At 44.3% G+C, this 13,843-nt stretch overlaps 1 protein-coding gene across 7 annotated transcripts in view; it reads left to right on the top strand.

Moving 5' to 3' along the window:
• Positions 1-13,843, top strand: part of ACAD10 (acyl-CoA dehydrogenase family member 10) — a 72,669-nt gene that overhangs the window by 11,310 nt on the left and 47,516 nt on the right. For all 7 annotated transcript variants that reach the window (XR_004439574.1, XM_033220565.1, XM_033220568.1 and 4 more), the window contains exons 3-4: positions 7,696-7,844; positions 11,837-12,031. Coding sequence is in view for 6 of the 7 variants with exons in the window: in XM_033220565.1 (XP_033076456.1) it covers positions 7,696-7,844; positions 11,837-12,031 (344 nt within the window). In the remaining variant the exon portion in view is untranslated. The remainder of the gene's footprint in view (positions 1-7,695; positions 7,845-11,836; positions 12,032-13,843) is intronic.

Here is a 13,843-nt window from a genome sequence, read left to right as displayed (position 1 = left end):
GACAAAGTGAGACCCTGTTACAAAATAATAAATAAAATAAAAATAAAAATAAAGCATAGATCTTGTTCCTTTCATCCCTGGCTTGAAAACCTTGAATGCCTGCATGTAGTCCCCTAGATTAAGTCTGGAAGCTTTTGCCTGGGATTCAGGGCCCCTCTCAGTTCTAGCTTTCCTGCTATGGACTAGGACCTGATGCTCCCCAGGCATGCCAGGCGCATTTGCATGTTTGTGCCTTTGCAAGCTCTGTTTCCTCCCTGTCTCCTCTGCCTGTTCAAATCCTACTGATGCTTTTAATGGCAAATTTAAGGGGATATTATTCAGCAATGACTGGAATCTTTTGAACACTCAATAAATCTCATGGTTGTTACTAACTTCAAGAGTCCTCTTCTGTCAAGGCTTCTCCAACCTTATTTGCAACCTGGGCAGAATGTTCCTGGATAGCCAATTCCCATGCAAGTTTCACCTTCACCGAGACATTATAGTTTGCAGTGGGATGTGTTCATGTCTCCTCTATGGGGCTCTTGGATTCCAGGACCCCAGATCTGGGATTTCTTCACTTCACTGTGGCAGTGTTAGCTCTGCAGGCTGTCTCAGTCATTCAGGAAATATTTGATGGGTAGGTGTGTGAGCAAAATAGTGATGCCTTATACTTTGTCTTTTGCTTGACTGGAGCTTCTAATGTTGTTTATTTCAAATGAACCATATCAAGGATCATTTGATAAGAATATGCTAGAATTGGCCAGGTGCCGTAGCTCACACCTGTAATCTCAGCACTTTGGGAGGACGAGAGATGGGCGGATCACTTGAGGTCATGAGTTTGAGACCAGCCTGGCCAACATGGCGAAACCCCATCTGTACTAAAAATACAAAAATAAGTCAGGCAGGGTGATGGGCACCTGTAATCGCAGCTACTCTGGAGGCTGAGCAGGGAGAATCGCTTGAACCGGGGAAACAGAGGTTGCAGTGAGCTGAGATCACACCATTGCACTGCAGCTTGGGAGACAGAGCAAGACTGTCACTGCAGCCTGAAACTCCTGGGCTCAAGCAGTCCTGCCTTAGGCTCCCAGGTAGCTGGACTACAGGTGTTAGCCACTATGCCTAATTTTTGTTTTAGAGATGGGGTCTTGCTATGTTGCTCAAGCTAGTCTCAAACTCCTGGGCTCAAGTGATCCTTCTGCCTTGGCCTCTTGAGTCTTTGGAATTACAGGTGTGAGCTACCATGCCTTACCTGCTGTCTGTTTTTGTATGGCCTGTCATCCAAGAATGACTTTTATGTTTTGAAATACTAATTGAAAAATATCAAAACAAGAATAATATTTTGTGACATGTGAAAATTATGTGAAATTCACATTTCCATGTCCATAAAAATGAAATTTTTTTAGAAAACTGTTTTGCTCATTTGTTTACATATTGTCCATGCCTGCTTTTGCCCTGCACTGGCAGAGTTGAGTAATTTCAACAGGGTCCCTAATGCCTTCAAAGCCTAAAATATTTACCATCTGGCCCTTTTCAGAAAACCTTGATTTAAGCTATTAGTTTACTATAAAATTAGTATACACAACAAAGAATTCAAAGTACAGCCCAAATATTTTAGTTTTTTATTTTTTATTTTACTTTATTTTTCTCCAAAAATGCTTTTTTTTTTTTGAGACAGAGTCTCCCTCTGTCGCCCAGGCTGGAGTGCAGTGGCCGGATCTCAGCTCACTGCAAGCTCTGCCTCCCGGGTTTATGCCATTCTCCTGCCTCAGCCTCCCGAGTAGCTGGGACTACAGGTGCCCGCCAGCTCGCCCGGCTAGTTTTTTGTATTTTTTAGTAGAGATGGGGTTTCACCGTGTTAGCCAGGATGGTCTCTATCTCCTGACCTCGTGATCCACCCGTCTCGGCCTCCCAAAATGCTGGGATTACAGGCTTGAGCCACCGCGCCTGGCCCAAAAATGCGTTTTCATACCAAAACTCAAACACTTTAAGATTGAATTTAGGCCGGGCACAGTGACTCAAGCCTGTAATCCCAGCATTTTGGGAGGCCGAGGTGGGTGGATCACGAGGTCAGGAGATTGAAACCCTCCCGGCTAACATGGTGAAACCCTGTCTCTACTAAAAATACAAAAAGTTAGCTGGGTGTGGTGACAGGCGCCTGTGGTCCCAGCTACTTGGGAGGCTGAGGCAGGAGAATGGCGTGAATCCGGGAGGTGGAGCTTGCAGTGAGCCAAGATCGCACCACTGCACTCCAACCTGGCTGACAGAGCAAGACTCCATCTCAAAAAAAAAAAAAAAAAATTAGTTGGGCATGGTAGCCCATGCCTGTAATCCCAGATACTCAGGAGGCTGAGGCAGGAGAATTGCTGGAACTCAGGAGGCAGAGGTTGTAGTGTGCCAAGATAGCACCACTGCACTCCAGCCTGGGTGACAGATCAAGACTCCATCTTGAAAAAAAAAAATTGAATTCAGAGGGTATAATGATTTCAAAATTTCAGAATGTTTGACTAAAATTTTTGTTAGCGTGATAGATGAAAATTCCATCTTTGTGGTTTCTTTCCTTTTCCTTTTTTTTGAGACAGAGCCTCACTCTGTTGCCCAGGCTGAAGTGCAATGGCATGATCTTGGCTCACTGCAACCTCCATCTCCCAGGTTCAAGCAATTCTCATGCCTCAGCCTCCCAAGTAGCTGGTATTACAGGTGTGTGCCACCATACTCAGCTAATTTTGTATTTTTAGTAGAGACAGGGTTTCGCCATGTTGACCAGGTTGGTCTCTTTTTTTTTTTTTTTGAGACGGAGTCTTGCCCTGTCGCCCAGGTTGGAGTACAGTGATGCTATCTCGGCTCACTGCAAGCTCCGCCTCCTGGGTTTACACCATTCTCTTGCCTCAACCTCCTGAGTAGCTGGGACTACAGGCACCTGCCACAATGCCCTGCTAATTTTGTATTTTTAGTAGAGACGGGTTTCACTGTGTTAGCCAGGATGATCTCAATCTCCTGACCTCGTGGTCCGTCCACCTCAGCCTCCCAAAGTGTTGAGATTATAGGCGTAAACCACCGGGCCTGGCCTTTTTTTTTTTTTTTTTTTTTCTGTTATTTTAATGTTCATTTGCCTGATTATGACTGAGTTTGAGCCTTTTATTTTTTGTTTTTTTTGAGTCAGAGTCTCACTCTGTCACCCAGGTTAGAGTGCAGTGGTGTGATCTCGGCTCATTGTAGCCTCTGCCTCCCTGGTTCAATCTATTCTTATGGCTCAGCCTTTCTAGTAGCGGGGACTACAGGCGTGTACCACCACGCCTGGCTAATTTTTTGTATGTTTTTAGTAGAGATGGGGTTTCACCATGTTGGCCAGGCTGCTCTTGAACTCCTGACCTGAAATGACCCGCGTGCCTCATGGTTCCAAAGTGCTGGGATTATAGGCACAAGCCACCGCATCTGGCTTTGTTTTCTTTGTTGTTGTTGTTTGTTTGTTTGTTTTCTCAGAGAGCATCTTTCTGTATTGCCCAGACTGTCAGGCTGGTCTCAAACTCCTAGTCTGAAGTGATCCTCCTGCCTCCTGAGTAGTGAGCTTTCTTTTTTTTTTTTTTTTTTTTTTTTTTTTTTTGAGGCAGAGTCTCGCTCTGTCTCCCAGACTGGAGTGTAGTGGCGCAATCTCGGCTCACTGCAAGCTCCGCCTCCCGGGTTCACGCCATTCTCCTGCCTCAGCCTCCCGAGTAGCTGGGACTACAGGCGCCTGCCACCTCGCCCGGCTAGTTTTTTGTATTTTTAGTAGAGACAGGGTTTCACCATGTTAGCCAGGATGGTCTCGATCTCCTGACCTCGTGATCCGCCCGTCTCGCCTCCCAAAGTGCTGGGATTACAGGCTTGAGCCACCGCGCCCGGCCGCCCTTCTTTTTTTTTTTTAATATTATTGGTCATTCAGTTTTTCCATGAATTGCTCACTTTTCTTGCTGATTTTCAGTAATAACCTTTTTTTCTTTTTGAGATGGAGTTTTGCTCTTGTTGCCCAGGCTAGAATGCAATGGCACCATCTTGGCTCACCACAACTTCCACTCCCAAGTTCAAGCACTTCTCCTGCCTCATCCTCCTAAGTAGCTGGGATTACACGCATGCACCACCATGCCCGGCTAATTTTGTATTTTTAGTAGAGACGGGGTTTCTCCATGTTGGTCAGGCTGGTCTCGAACTCCCTACCTCAGGTAATCCTCCTGCCTCAGCCTCTCAAAATGCTGGGATTACAGGAGTGAAACACTGCGCCCTGCCAGTAATAACCTTTTATCTGTTGTATCACTTGCAAATATTTTCTCTCTTTTATGCATTGTCTTTTGATTTTATTGATAATGCTTTTAGCTGTGCCAAAGTTTTCTTTTTCTTTCAAGATGAAATTTCACTCTGCCACTCAGGCTAGAGTAAAGTGGAGTGACCTTGGCTCACTGCAACCTCTGCCTCCCAGGCTCAAGCTGTCCTCCCACCTCAGCCTCACAGGTTGCTGGGACTACAGGCTCGCACCACTACACCTGGCTCATTTTTGTATTTTTTGTAGAGATAGGGTTTCACCATGTTACCCAGGCTGGCCTTGAACTTGGGAGCGTAAACAATCTGCCCACCTCTGCCTCCACCTCCCAAAGTGCTAGGATTTTAGCCATGAGTCACCATGCCTAGCCTTCTGTATTGTTTTCAATTTTTTAGAATTTTGTTTTTCTGACTTGGATATTTACTGTATTGGGAATTGGTTTTGTGATGGCCTGAAAGAGTATTTAATTTAATTTTTATTCCATATTGAAACCTAGTTATGCCAACCCCATTTATTGAATAGTCACTGCTAAAAGAGTATAAAATACAGAGGAAATTTCCTGCTGCCACCTTGACCCTTTCCCAGTTGATTCCAGACTTCAGTGGTTATCATTGTGAAAAGTTTCTTGTTTATTTTCAAAAAATTGCCCGTGTGTGTGTGTGTGTGTGTGTGTGTGTGTGTCTGTGTGTCTGTATGTGTGTATATAAACTGGATCATATGCTGTAGACTGTTCCATACCTTTTTTTGACTCAGTATGATATTTTGCCATCTTTTTCATATCAGTTGGCATATGTCTAGGATCTAGTTTGGGGGTTAGCAAACTTTTTCTGTAAAGGGCTAGACATAGTGGATGTGGTGGCTCGTGCCTACAATCCCATCACTTTGGGAGGCCGAGGTGGGAGATTGTTTGAGGCCAGGAGTTTGAGACTAGCCTTGGCAACATAGTGAGATCCCCATTTCTACAAAAAATAAAAAAATTCCTGGGCATGGTAGCACGCACCTGTAATCCCAGCTACTCAGGAGGCTAAGGCAGAAGGATCACTTGATCCTGGGAGCTTGAGGCTGAAGTGGGCCATGACTGTGCCACAGCACCCCAGTCTGGGCAGCAGCAAGACCCCATCTTTTTTTTTGCTGTTGTGAATGCTACTTGTATTTTAAGACCCCATCTTAAAAAAGAAAAAAGAAGGGCTAGATAGGCCTTGTGAGCCATACTCTCAGTCACAACTATTAACTTCTACCATTGCAGCAAGAAAGCAATAATAGACAATAGTAAACAAGTGTGGTTGTGTTCCAATAAAACTTTATTTACGAAAATAGGTAGAGCCAGGCATGCTGGTGTGTGCCTATAGTTCCAGCTACTAGGGAGGCTGAGATGGAGGTTCATTTGAGCCCAGGAGTTCGAGGCCAGCCTGAGCAACACAGCAAGACCCTATCTCTTAAAAAAATAGATAGGAGACAGATTTGGCCCCAAACCATATTTTGCTGACCTTTGGGCAAGTTTATATGTTTTAACATCTGTGTGGTATTCTGTTATGTGAATATATCATAATTGATGTAATAAGCACCTTATTAATATATATTTAACTTTTCTAGTTATTTTTATTATGAACAATTCTGCACAAACAGCCTTGTACATAACCTTTGCTTACTTTCATAAATATATATGGAAGAAATTTCTGAAAGTAGAATTACTACATCAAATGTATGTGCATTTCAGATTTTGACAGAAATTATCAAATTGCTGTCTGCAGAGGTTGTGCTTGTTTACGCTCCCATCAACAGCATATGAGGTGCCAGTTTCCTCACATGCTTACCAACTCCAGGGCTGTGAAAAATGCTATATGCTTTAGCTCTAAAATTAAAGAAATATTTTTTGGATTGAGTTTTAACAGTCTCGTTATTTTCAAAGGACATATACCAGATTGTTAACATTAGCTATTTCTGAAAAATAGGATTGCTTGTCCTGTTTCCTTCCTTCCTTCCTTCCTTCCTTCCTTCCTTCCTTCCTTCCTTCCCCTTCCTCTTCTTTTTTTTTTTTTTCTTTTTTAAGAGATGGAGTCTTGCTCTGTGTCCCCAGGCTGCAATACGGTGGCACCATCATAGCTCACTGCAACCTCAAACTCCTGGGCTTAAGTGATCCTCCCACTTCAGTTTCCCAAGTAGCTAGAATTACAGGTACATGCCACCACGCCAAGCTAATTTTTTAATTTTTTCTAGAGACGAGGTTTCATCATGTGGCCCAGGCTGGTATCAGACTCCTGGCCTCAAGCGATCCTCCCACTTCAGCCTCCCAAAGTGCTGGGATTATAGGTGTGAGCTACTGCACTCAGCCTACTTTCTTTTGTATAGCTTTCTATGAAATATATTGTCTGAAAAATTTTCAATGCACAGGCACTACTTTATCAGAAAAAAACAACAAAGGTATTTTAATTCCAAAACAAAAGCTATATGTAAAGTGTATTTTGTCTTAGATATATAATTATGAATGTTGTGTGTATATATTTGCCCCCAGCATCTGTACTGTAGACAGAAAAAGCAACTGTGGATGAGGAGAAACAATCCTTGCACAAATGTTCCTAGTATTCCACAGATGCTGATGCTGATCCATCCACTGCCTTATCTCTTTGTGGACAGAAATTTCCTTCTTGGCCAGGCGCAGTGGCTCACACCTGTAATCTCAGCACCTTGGGAGGCTGAGGCAGGCGGATCACCTGAGGTCAGGAGTTTGAGATCAGCCTGGCCAACATGGCGAAACCCCGTCTCTACTGAAAGTACAGAAATTAGCCAGGCTTGGTGGCGCACGCCTGTAATCCCAGCTACTTGGGGGGCTGAGGCATGAGAACCACTTGAACCTGTGAGGCAGAGGTTGTAGTGAGCTGAGATTATACCACTGCACTCCAGCCTGGGTGACTGAGTGAGCCTTTTTCTGAAAAAAAACGACATTTCCTTCCTTATCCACAAAGACAGCATTTCAGGCGAACATTTCAGTGTATCCATTCCATGCTGTGAAGAATTACTATAGCTTATAGAAGGAAGGGCATGTTTTGGGGACCACCAGGATCTGGCTTATTCCTTCAAGTGCTTCCATAGTCTCTGCCAGGTCCAGGTAAGTGACCTAACATATGGTCTGGTGAATATGAGACCGAGGAAGAAAATTCATCATGCAGTGCCCGGAGTCCTCTCAAGCAAGCACGAAGGACCTGATGCTTCACAGCAGTGTGCTCTCTGTCGTACAAATTAGTATTGTTCTTCCTCTGGTTGTCTAAGATTGAGATTTTGCATTTTGTGAATGTCTGCAAATTTCCAACAGCATCCACCCTGGCAGTACAGCAAGGCCATAGGAACTGGTGTGGTAATTTTCCTGAGCTCCCTAAACCCCAGCATGTATCAATGTATTCCACTTTTGCATATTTTACTTCCTATAGAATGGGAGGTGCAGAATCGTATCCCTTCTGGAACTATTTTAAAGGCCTTGGTGGAAGGTGGTGAAAATGGGCCCTGGATGAGATTTATGAGAGCAGAAATAACAGCAGAGGGCTTTTTACGAGAATTTGGGAGACTTTGCTCTGAAATGGTGAGTGATAAACATACCTACATTTCCATATTTTTCTTTTTGCCTTGAGTAGTGGTTGCAACATTCATGTATAAGTTAGTTAAACTGAAAATAAAGTGAAACCTTATAACCCATTACATGTTTTAAAGTTATTTCTTAGGCCAGGCGCTATGGCTCATGCCTATAATCCCAGCACTTTGGGAGGCCAGAGGGTGGATCACCTGAGATCAGAAGTTTGAGACCAGCCTGGCTAACATGGTGAAACCTCATTTCTACTACAAATACAAAAAATTAGCTGGCTGTGGTGGCGCACACCTGTAATCCCAGCTACTTGGGAGGCTGAGGCAGGAGAATCGCTTGAACCTCAGGGGTGGAGGTTGCAGTGAGCTGAGATCATGCCATTGCACTCCAGCTCGGGCAACAAGAGTGAAACTCTGTCTCAAAAAAAAAAAAAAAGTTATTTATTTCACCCCTAGGTGTTCAATGTTCAATTTATATATAAATAACTAAAAATATTCTTAGCTGGGCATGGTGGCTCACGCCTGTAACTTCAGCACTTTGGGAGGCTGAGACAGGAGAACTGTTTGAACTCTGGAGTTTGAGACCAGCTTAGGCAACATAGCCAGACCTCGTCTAGACTAAAAATCAAAAAAATTAGCCAGGCATGGTGGCCCACACCTCTGGTCCCAGCTATTCAGGAGGCTGAGGCTTGAGCCCTAGAGACTGAGGCTTCAGTGAGCCATGACCATGTCACTGCACTGCAGCCCGGGCGACATAACAAGACTCCGTCTCACTCTGTCGCCCGGGCTGGAGTGCAGTGGCTAGTTCTCAGCTCACTGCAAGCTCCGCCTCCGGGGTTTACGCCATTCTCCTGCCTCAGCCTCCGAGTAGCTGGGACTACAGGCGCCCGCCACCTCGCCCGGCTAGTTTTTTTTTTTTTTTTGTATTTTTTAGTAGAGACGGGGTTTCACCGTGTTAGCTAGGATGGTCTCGATCTCCTGACCTCGTGATCTGCCCATCTCGGCCTCCCAAAGTGCTGGGATTACAGGCTTGAGCCACTGCGCCTGGCCAAAAAAAATTCTTTACTGAGTTTCTCCAGCATATATTTTTTTAATGTTTTCTAGTGTATTATAAAGGATATTATGAAGGATGCAAAAGAACAGCCAGATAACAAGATACCTGGGGGCAAAGGTTTTAGAGCCATTGTACCCTTTCTGGGCCTGCCACCCTTCTCCCAGCACCTCCATGCATTCAGCAACCTGAAAGCTCCCCTCCAACAGATACCAAAACAGGAGCTATCTACATCATGGCTTTGATAAAACAGCTTATTTAAAACAATAATAATATTGAATTTTTTTTCTGTACTGTGCACTGTTCTAAGCTCTTTATATAGCTCATGTAACTGCAATGGGTCTACTAAAATATAATTTAAAATATAGTAAGAAAAGTTGTGTAGGTAGATGGTGGTGATGGTGATGGTTGCACGACAACATGACTGTACTTAATGCCACTGCCCTGTATACTTAAAAATGGTCAAGTGCTGTGGCTCATGCCTGTAATCCCAGCATTTTGGGAGGCCAAGGTGGGCGGATCACCTGAGGTCGGGAGTTCAAGACCAGCCTGGCCAACATGGTGAAACCCCATCTCTACTAAAAATAAAAAGTGTAGCCAGGCGTGGTGATGGGCATCTGTAATCCCAGCTACTTGGGAGGCTGAGACAGGAGAATTGCTTGAACCTGGGAGGCAGAGGTTACAGTGAGCCGAGATCGAGATTACACCACTGCACTCCAGCCTGGGTGACAGAGTGAGACTCCATCTCAAAAACAAAAAACAAAGTTAAAATGGTAAATTTTGTGTTACATATATTTTCCACAATTTATATATATACGCATATATGACATATATGCGTATATATAATAATAAACCGGCCAGGCGCGGTGGCTCAAGCCTGTAATCCCAGCACTTTGGGAGGCCGAGACGGGCGGATCACAAGGTCAGGAGATCGAGACCATCCTGGCTAACCCGATGAAACCCCGTCTCTACTAAAAAATATAAAAAACTAGCCGGGCGAGGTGGCGGGCGCTTGTAGTCCCAGCTACTCGGGAGGCTGAGGCAGGAGAATGGCGTAAACCCAGGAGGCGGAGCTTGCAGTAAGCTGAGATCTGGCCACTGCACTCCAGCCTGGGCGACAGAGCGAGACTCCGTCTCAAAAAATAAAAAATAAAAATAATAATAATAATAATAAACCTTGAAAACATGCAAAGTGAAAGAAGCCAGTCAAAAAAGACCACATGGTGTATGATTCCATCTGGGTGAAATGTTCAGAATAGGCAAATCCATAGAGATAGAAAGTAGATTGGTGGTTTTCTAGTACAGGGAGACTTGGGGGAAATGAGGAGTGATTGTTAATGGGTATGGTTTACTCTTTTTAAAAAAAAATTTTTTTTGAGACAGAGCCTTGCTCTGTCGCCCAGGCTGGAGTGCAGTGGAGCAATCTTGGCTCACTATAACCTCTGCCTCCCAGGTTCAAGCAATTATCCTGCCTCAGCCTCCCAAGTAGCTGGACAGTCATGCGCCACCAGCCCCAGCTAATTTTTTTATTTTTAATAGAGACAGGGTTTCACCATGTTGGCCAGGAAGGTCTCGATCTCTTGACCTTGTGATCTGCCCGCCTCTGCCTCCCAAAGTGCTGGGATTACAGGTGTGAGCCACCATGCCTGGCTGGTTTGCTCTTTAGAGTAATGAAAATGTCCTAAAACTGATGGCAGTGATGGTTGCACAACTTTGTGAATATATTAAAAACCACTGAATTGCACTCCTTAAATAGGTGACTTGCATGGCATGTGAATTATATTTCAGTAAAGCTGTTCTAAAATCTGTGTGTGTATATGTATATATAAAATACCAGACTTGCCTTTGCAGATTTTGAAATGTGATAATATAAGAGTTTTCTTTTTTTTTTTTTTTTTCTGAGACGGAGTCTTGCTCTGTTGCCCAGGCTGGAGTGCGGTGGCATGGTCTCGGCTCACTGCAACCTCCGTCTCCTGGGTTCAAGCTATTCTCTTGCTTCAGCCTCCCGAGTAGCTGGGACTACAAGTGCGTGCCACCATGCTTGGTTAATTTTTTGTATTTTTACTAGAGACGGGGTTTTACCATGTTAGCCAGGATGGTCTCGATCTCCTGACCTTGTGATCCGCCCGCCTCAGCCTCCCATAAGTGCTGGGATTACAGACGTGAGCCATTGCGCCCAGTCTTATAAGAGTTTTCAAAACCCACACAGATTGAATTTAAAAACAAGAAAAAAATTGATCAGAAACTAAAGTTCATAATGGTGATGCTGAGGCAATACAAAAAGCATTAAATGACTTCTCAATCATTAAAAATTAAATTACATATACTTAATATACTTTTAGAGTTCACTGTATCCTCTGATATGCTGTTTTTTTTTTTTCAACTAGCAATCCATGAGCAGAATAAAGAACCCATTTAATTGTAATATTGATATAAATAGCTCCATTCCCTACTCTGTTGCTCAGGCTGGAGTGCAATGACTTGATTGTAGCTCACTGCAGCCCCAGTCTCCCAGGCTCAAGCCATTCTCCCACCTCAGCCCCCTGAGTAGCTGGGACCACAGGTATGCGCCACCAAGCCTGGCTAAGTTAAAAAAATTTTTTTTTAGATCTCACTTTGTTGTCCAGGCTGGTGTCAAACTCCTGAGCTCAAACAGTTCTCCCACCTCAGCCTCCCAAAATGCTGGGATTACAGGTGTGAGCCACTGTGCCCATCCTATAGCTCTAGTCCTAGGTAACTTTTAAAAACCTTATATGAGAGTGTTCAGCACAGGGGCTGAGGAAGTGAGGAACACAGTTCCTGCAGGCAGCAAGCTATGAGCCTGGGCTCCTGTAGCCGGAGAACAGAAGGACTCCAGGAATAAGCATTTTTTTTTTCTGTTGGCCATGAGTGTTTGTCACTCTTAATGATTGCTGTTCTCCTCTGTCCTCTCCTGTTTTTAGTCAAAGACCTCTGTGCCTGTGGACTCATTTTTCTCTCTGCTGACCAGTGAGCGAGTGGCAAAGCAGTTCCCAGTGATGACTGAGGCCATAACTCAAATTCGGGCAAAAGGTCTTCGGACTGCAGTCTTGAGCAATAATTTTTATCTTCCCAACCAGAAAAGCTTTTTGCCCCTGGACCGGAAACAGTTTGATGTGGTAAGCTTGAGCTAATTGAAAACCATTGGAACAGAATCTGTGCCCTCGCTTCGGGGTGTAGCGTTAAATGCTGCCTTCTAACAGGTCTTGAGTGAGGGAGTTTTTCCTTCAGACACTTGACTAAGTTAGGTTTAAATGCAATAGGTTGAAAACAGACCCTTTAAAATAACACTGTGTTCTTAACAAGGTCAGACATTTATGGCATTTGATAACCGGTTGACACTTTAGCTTTACATTCTAAATTCGAACCTTAGTCTTCATATAACACAAGCATCTCTATCAGCCCTTACATCTTAATGGATCCTTTGGCCTTTTCTAAGACAAACTATGTTGCCTTCTATCTGTGACATTAATTCCTAGACCAGTGCTGTCCAATAAAACTTTACTGCCTTCCTCGGCCTGATTTACTTCCGTACTAAATCCATCTGCTCCATGTGTGTGTGCCAACCTGTCATGTGATAAACCTATAGTTTTGACATGCTTGGCTGTATTTTTATTTATTTATTTTGAGATGGAGTCTCGCTCTGTAACTCAGGTTGGAGTTCAGTGGCGCAATCTTAGCTCACTGCAACCTCCGCTTCCCAGGTTCAAGCCATTCTCATGTCTCAGCCTCCTGAGTAGCTGGAATTACAGACGTGTGCCACCATGCTTGGCTAATTTTTATATTTTTAGTAGAGACGGGGTTTCACCATGTTGGCCAGGCTGGTCTTCATCTCCCAACCTCGAGTGATCCACCCACCTCAGCCTCTCAAAGTGCTGGGATTACAAGTATGAGCCACCGTGCCTGGCCTATTTTTATATATATATATGTTTTTTTTTTTTTTTTTTTTCTTGAGACAATCTTGCTCTGTTGCCCAGGCTAAAGTACAGTGGCACCATCTCGGCTCACTGCAACCTCCCTCTTCCAGGCTCAAGCAGTTCTCCTGTCTCAGCCTCCTGAGCAGCTGGGATTACAGGCATGCACTGCCCCTGGCACTACCACCCCTGAATTTTTAGTAGAGACAGGGTTTCACCATGTTGGCCAGGGAAGAAAGAGGCTTCCCCTCCATCTTCCTGGGATAGAGACTCCAAAGTTCAAACTCCTGACTTCAAGTAATCTACCCACCTTGGCCTCCCAAAGTGCTGGGATAACAGGCATGAGCCACCGTGCCTGGCCCCTATTTGGGTACTCTCTTTGTTTTTTCTCTGAGAGAGGGTCTCTCTCTGTCGCCCAGGTTGGAGTTCAGTGGCTCAGTCTCAGTTCATTGCATCCTCCACCTCCCAGATTCAAGCAATTCTTGTGCCTCAGCCTCTTAGTAGCTGAGACTATAGGTGCATGCCACCACACCTGGCTAGTTTTTGTGTTTTTTATTAATATTAGAGACCAGGTTTCACTATGTTGGCCAGGTGGTCTCAAACTTCTGACCTCAAATGATCAACCCACCTCAGCCTCCCAAAGTGCTGAGATTACAGGCATGAACCACCATGCCCAGCCCTATTTGGATACTTTAAAATGTTTGTTTTTGTCTTATAACCAACAGCAGTGATAATTCCCTTTAGAGACTCCAAGACTCCAAAGCCCAGATTGGCAGTTGATCTTCCAGCACCTTTTAGAGTTGTGCTGGATCAGAAGGACCCTTCCCCTGGCCCATTGCTCCAAAGATATTCCGAGTCAGTGCAAAAGGGAACAGCTCACCAAATATAGTGAGAGTCATGGTAACCTCTGGAACACATTGGATGAAATTTCTCTGATAAGTATTAGACATTTTGCTACCAGAGCCCCTTTCTGATTCTTTCCATCTTTGGAAGAGCTACTTTGCCTGGACTCCAGGA

Source organism: Trachypithecus francoisi, unplaced genomic scaffold (genome assembly GCF_009764315.1).
Source record: "Trachypithecus francoisi isolate TF-2019V2 unplaced genomic scaffold, Tfra_2.0 Lachesis_group11, whole genome shotgun sequence".
Classification (NCBI taxonomy): Eukaryota; Metazoa; Chordata; class Mammalia; order Primates; family Cercopithecidae; genus Trachypithecus; species Trachypithecus francoisi.
Note: the sequence above shows the minus strand (reverse complement) of the source record. Positions and strands in the feature narration are given on the sequence as shown.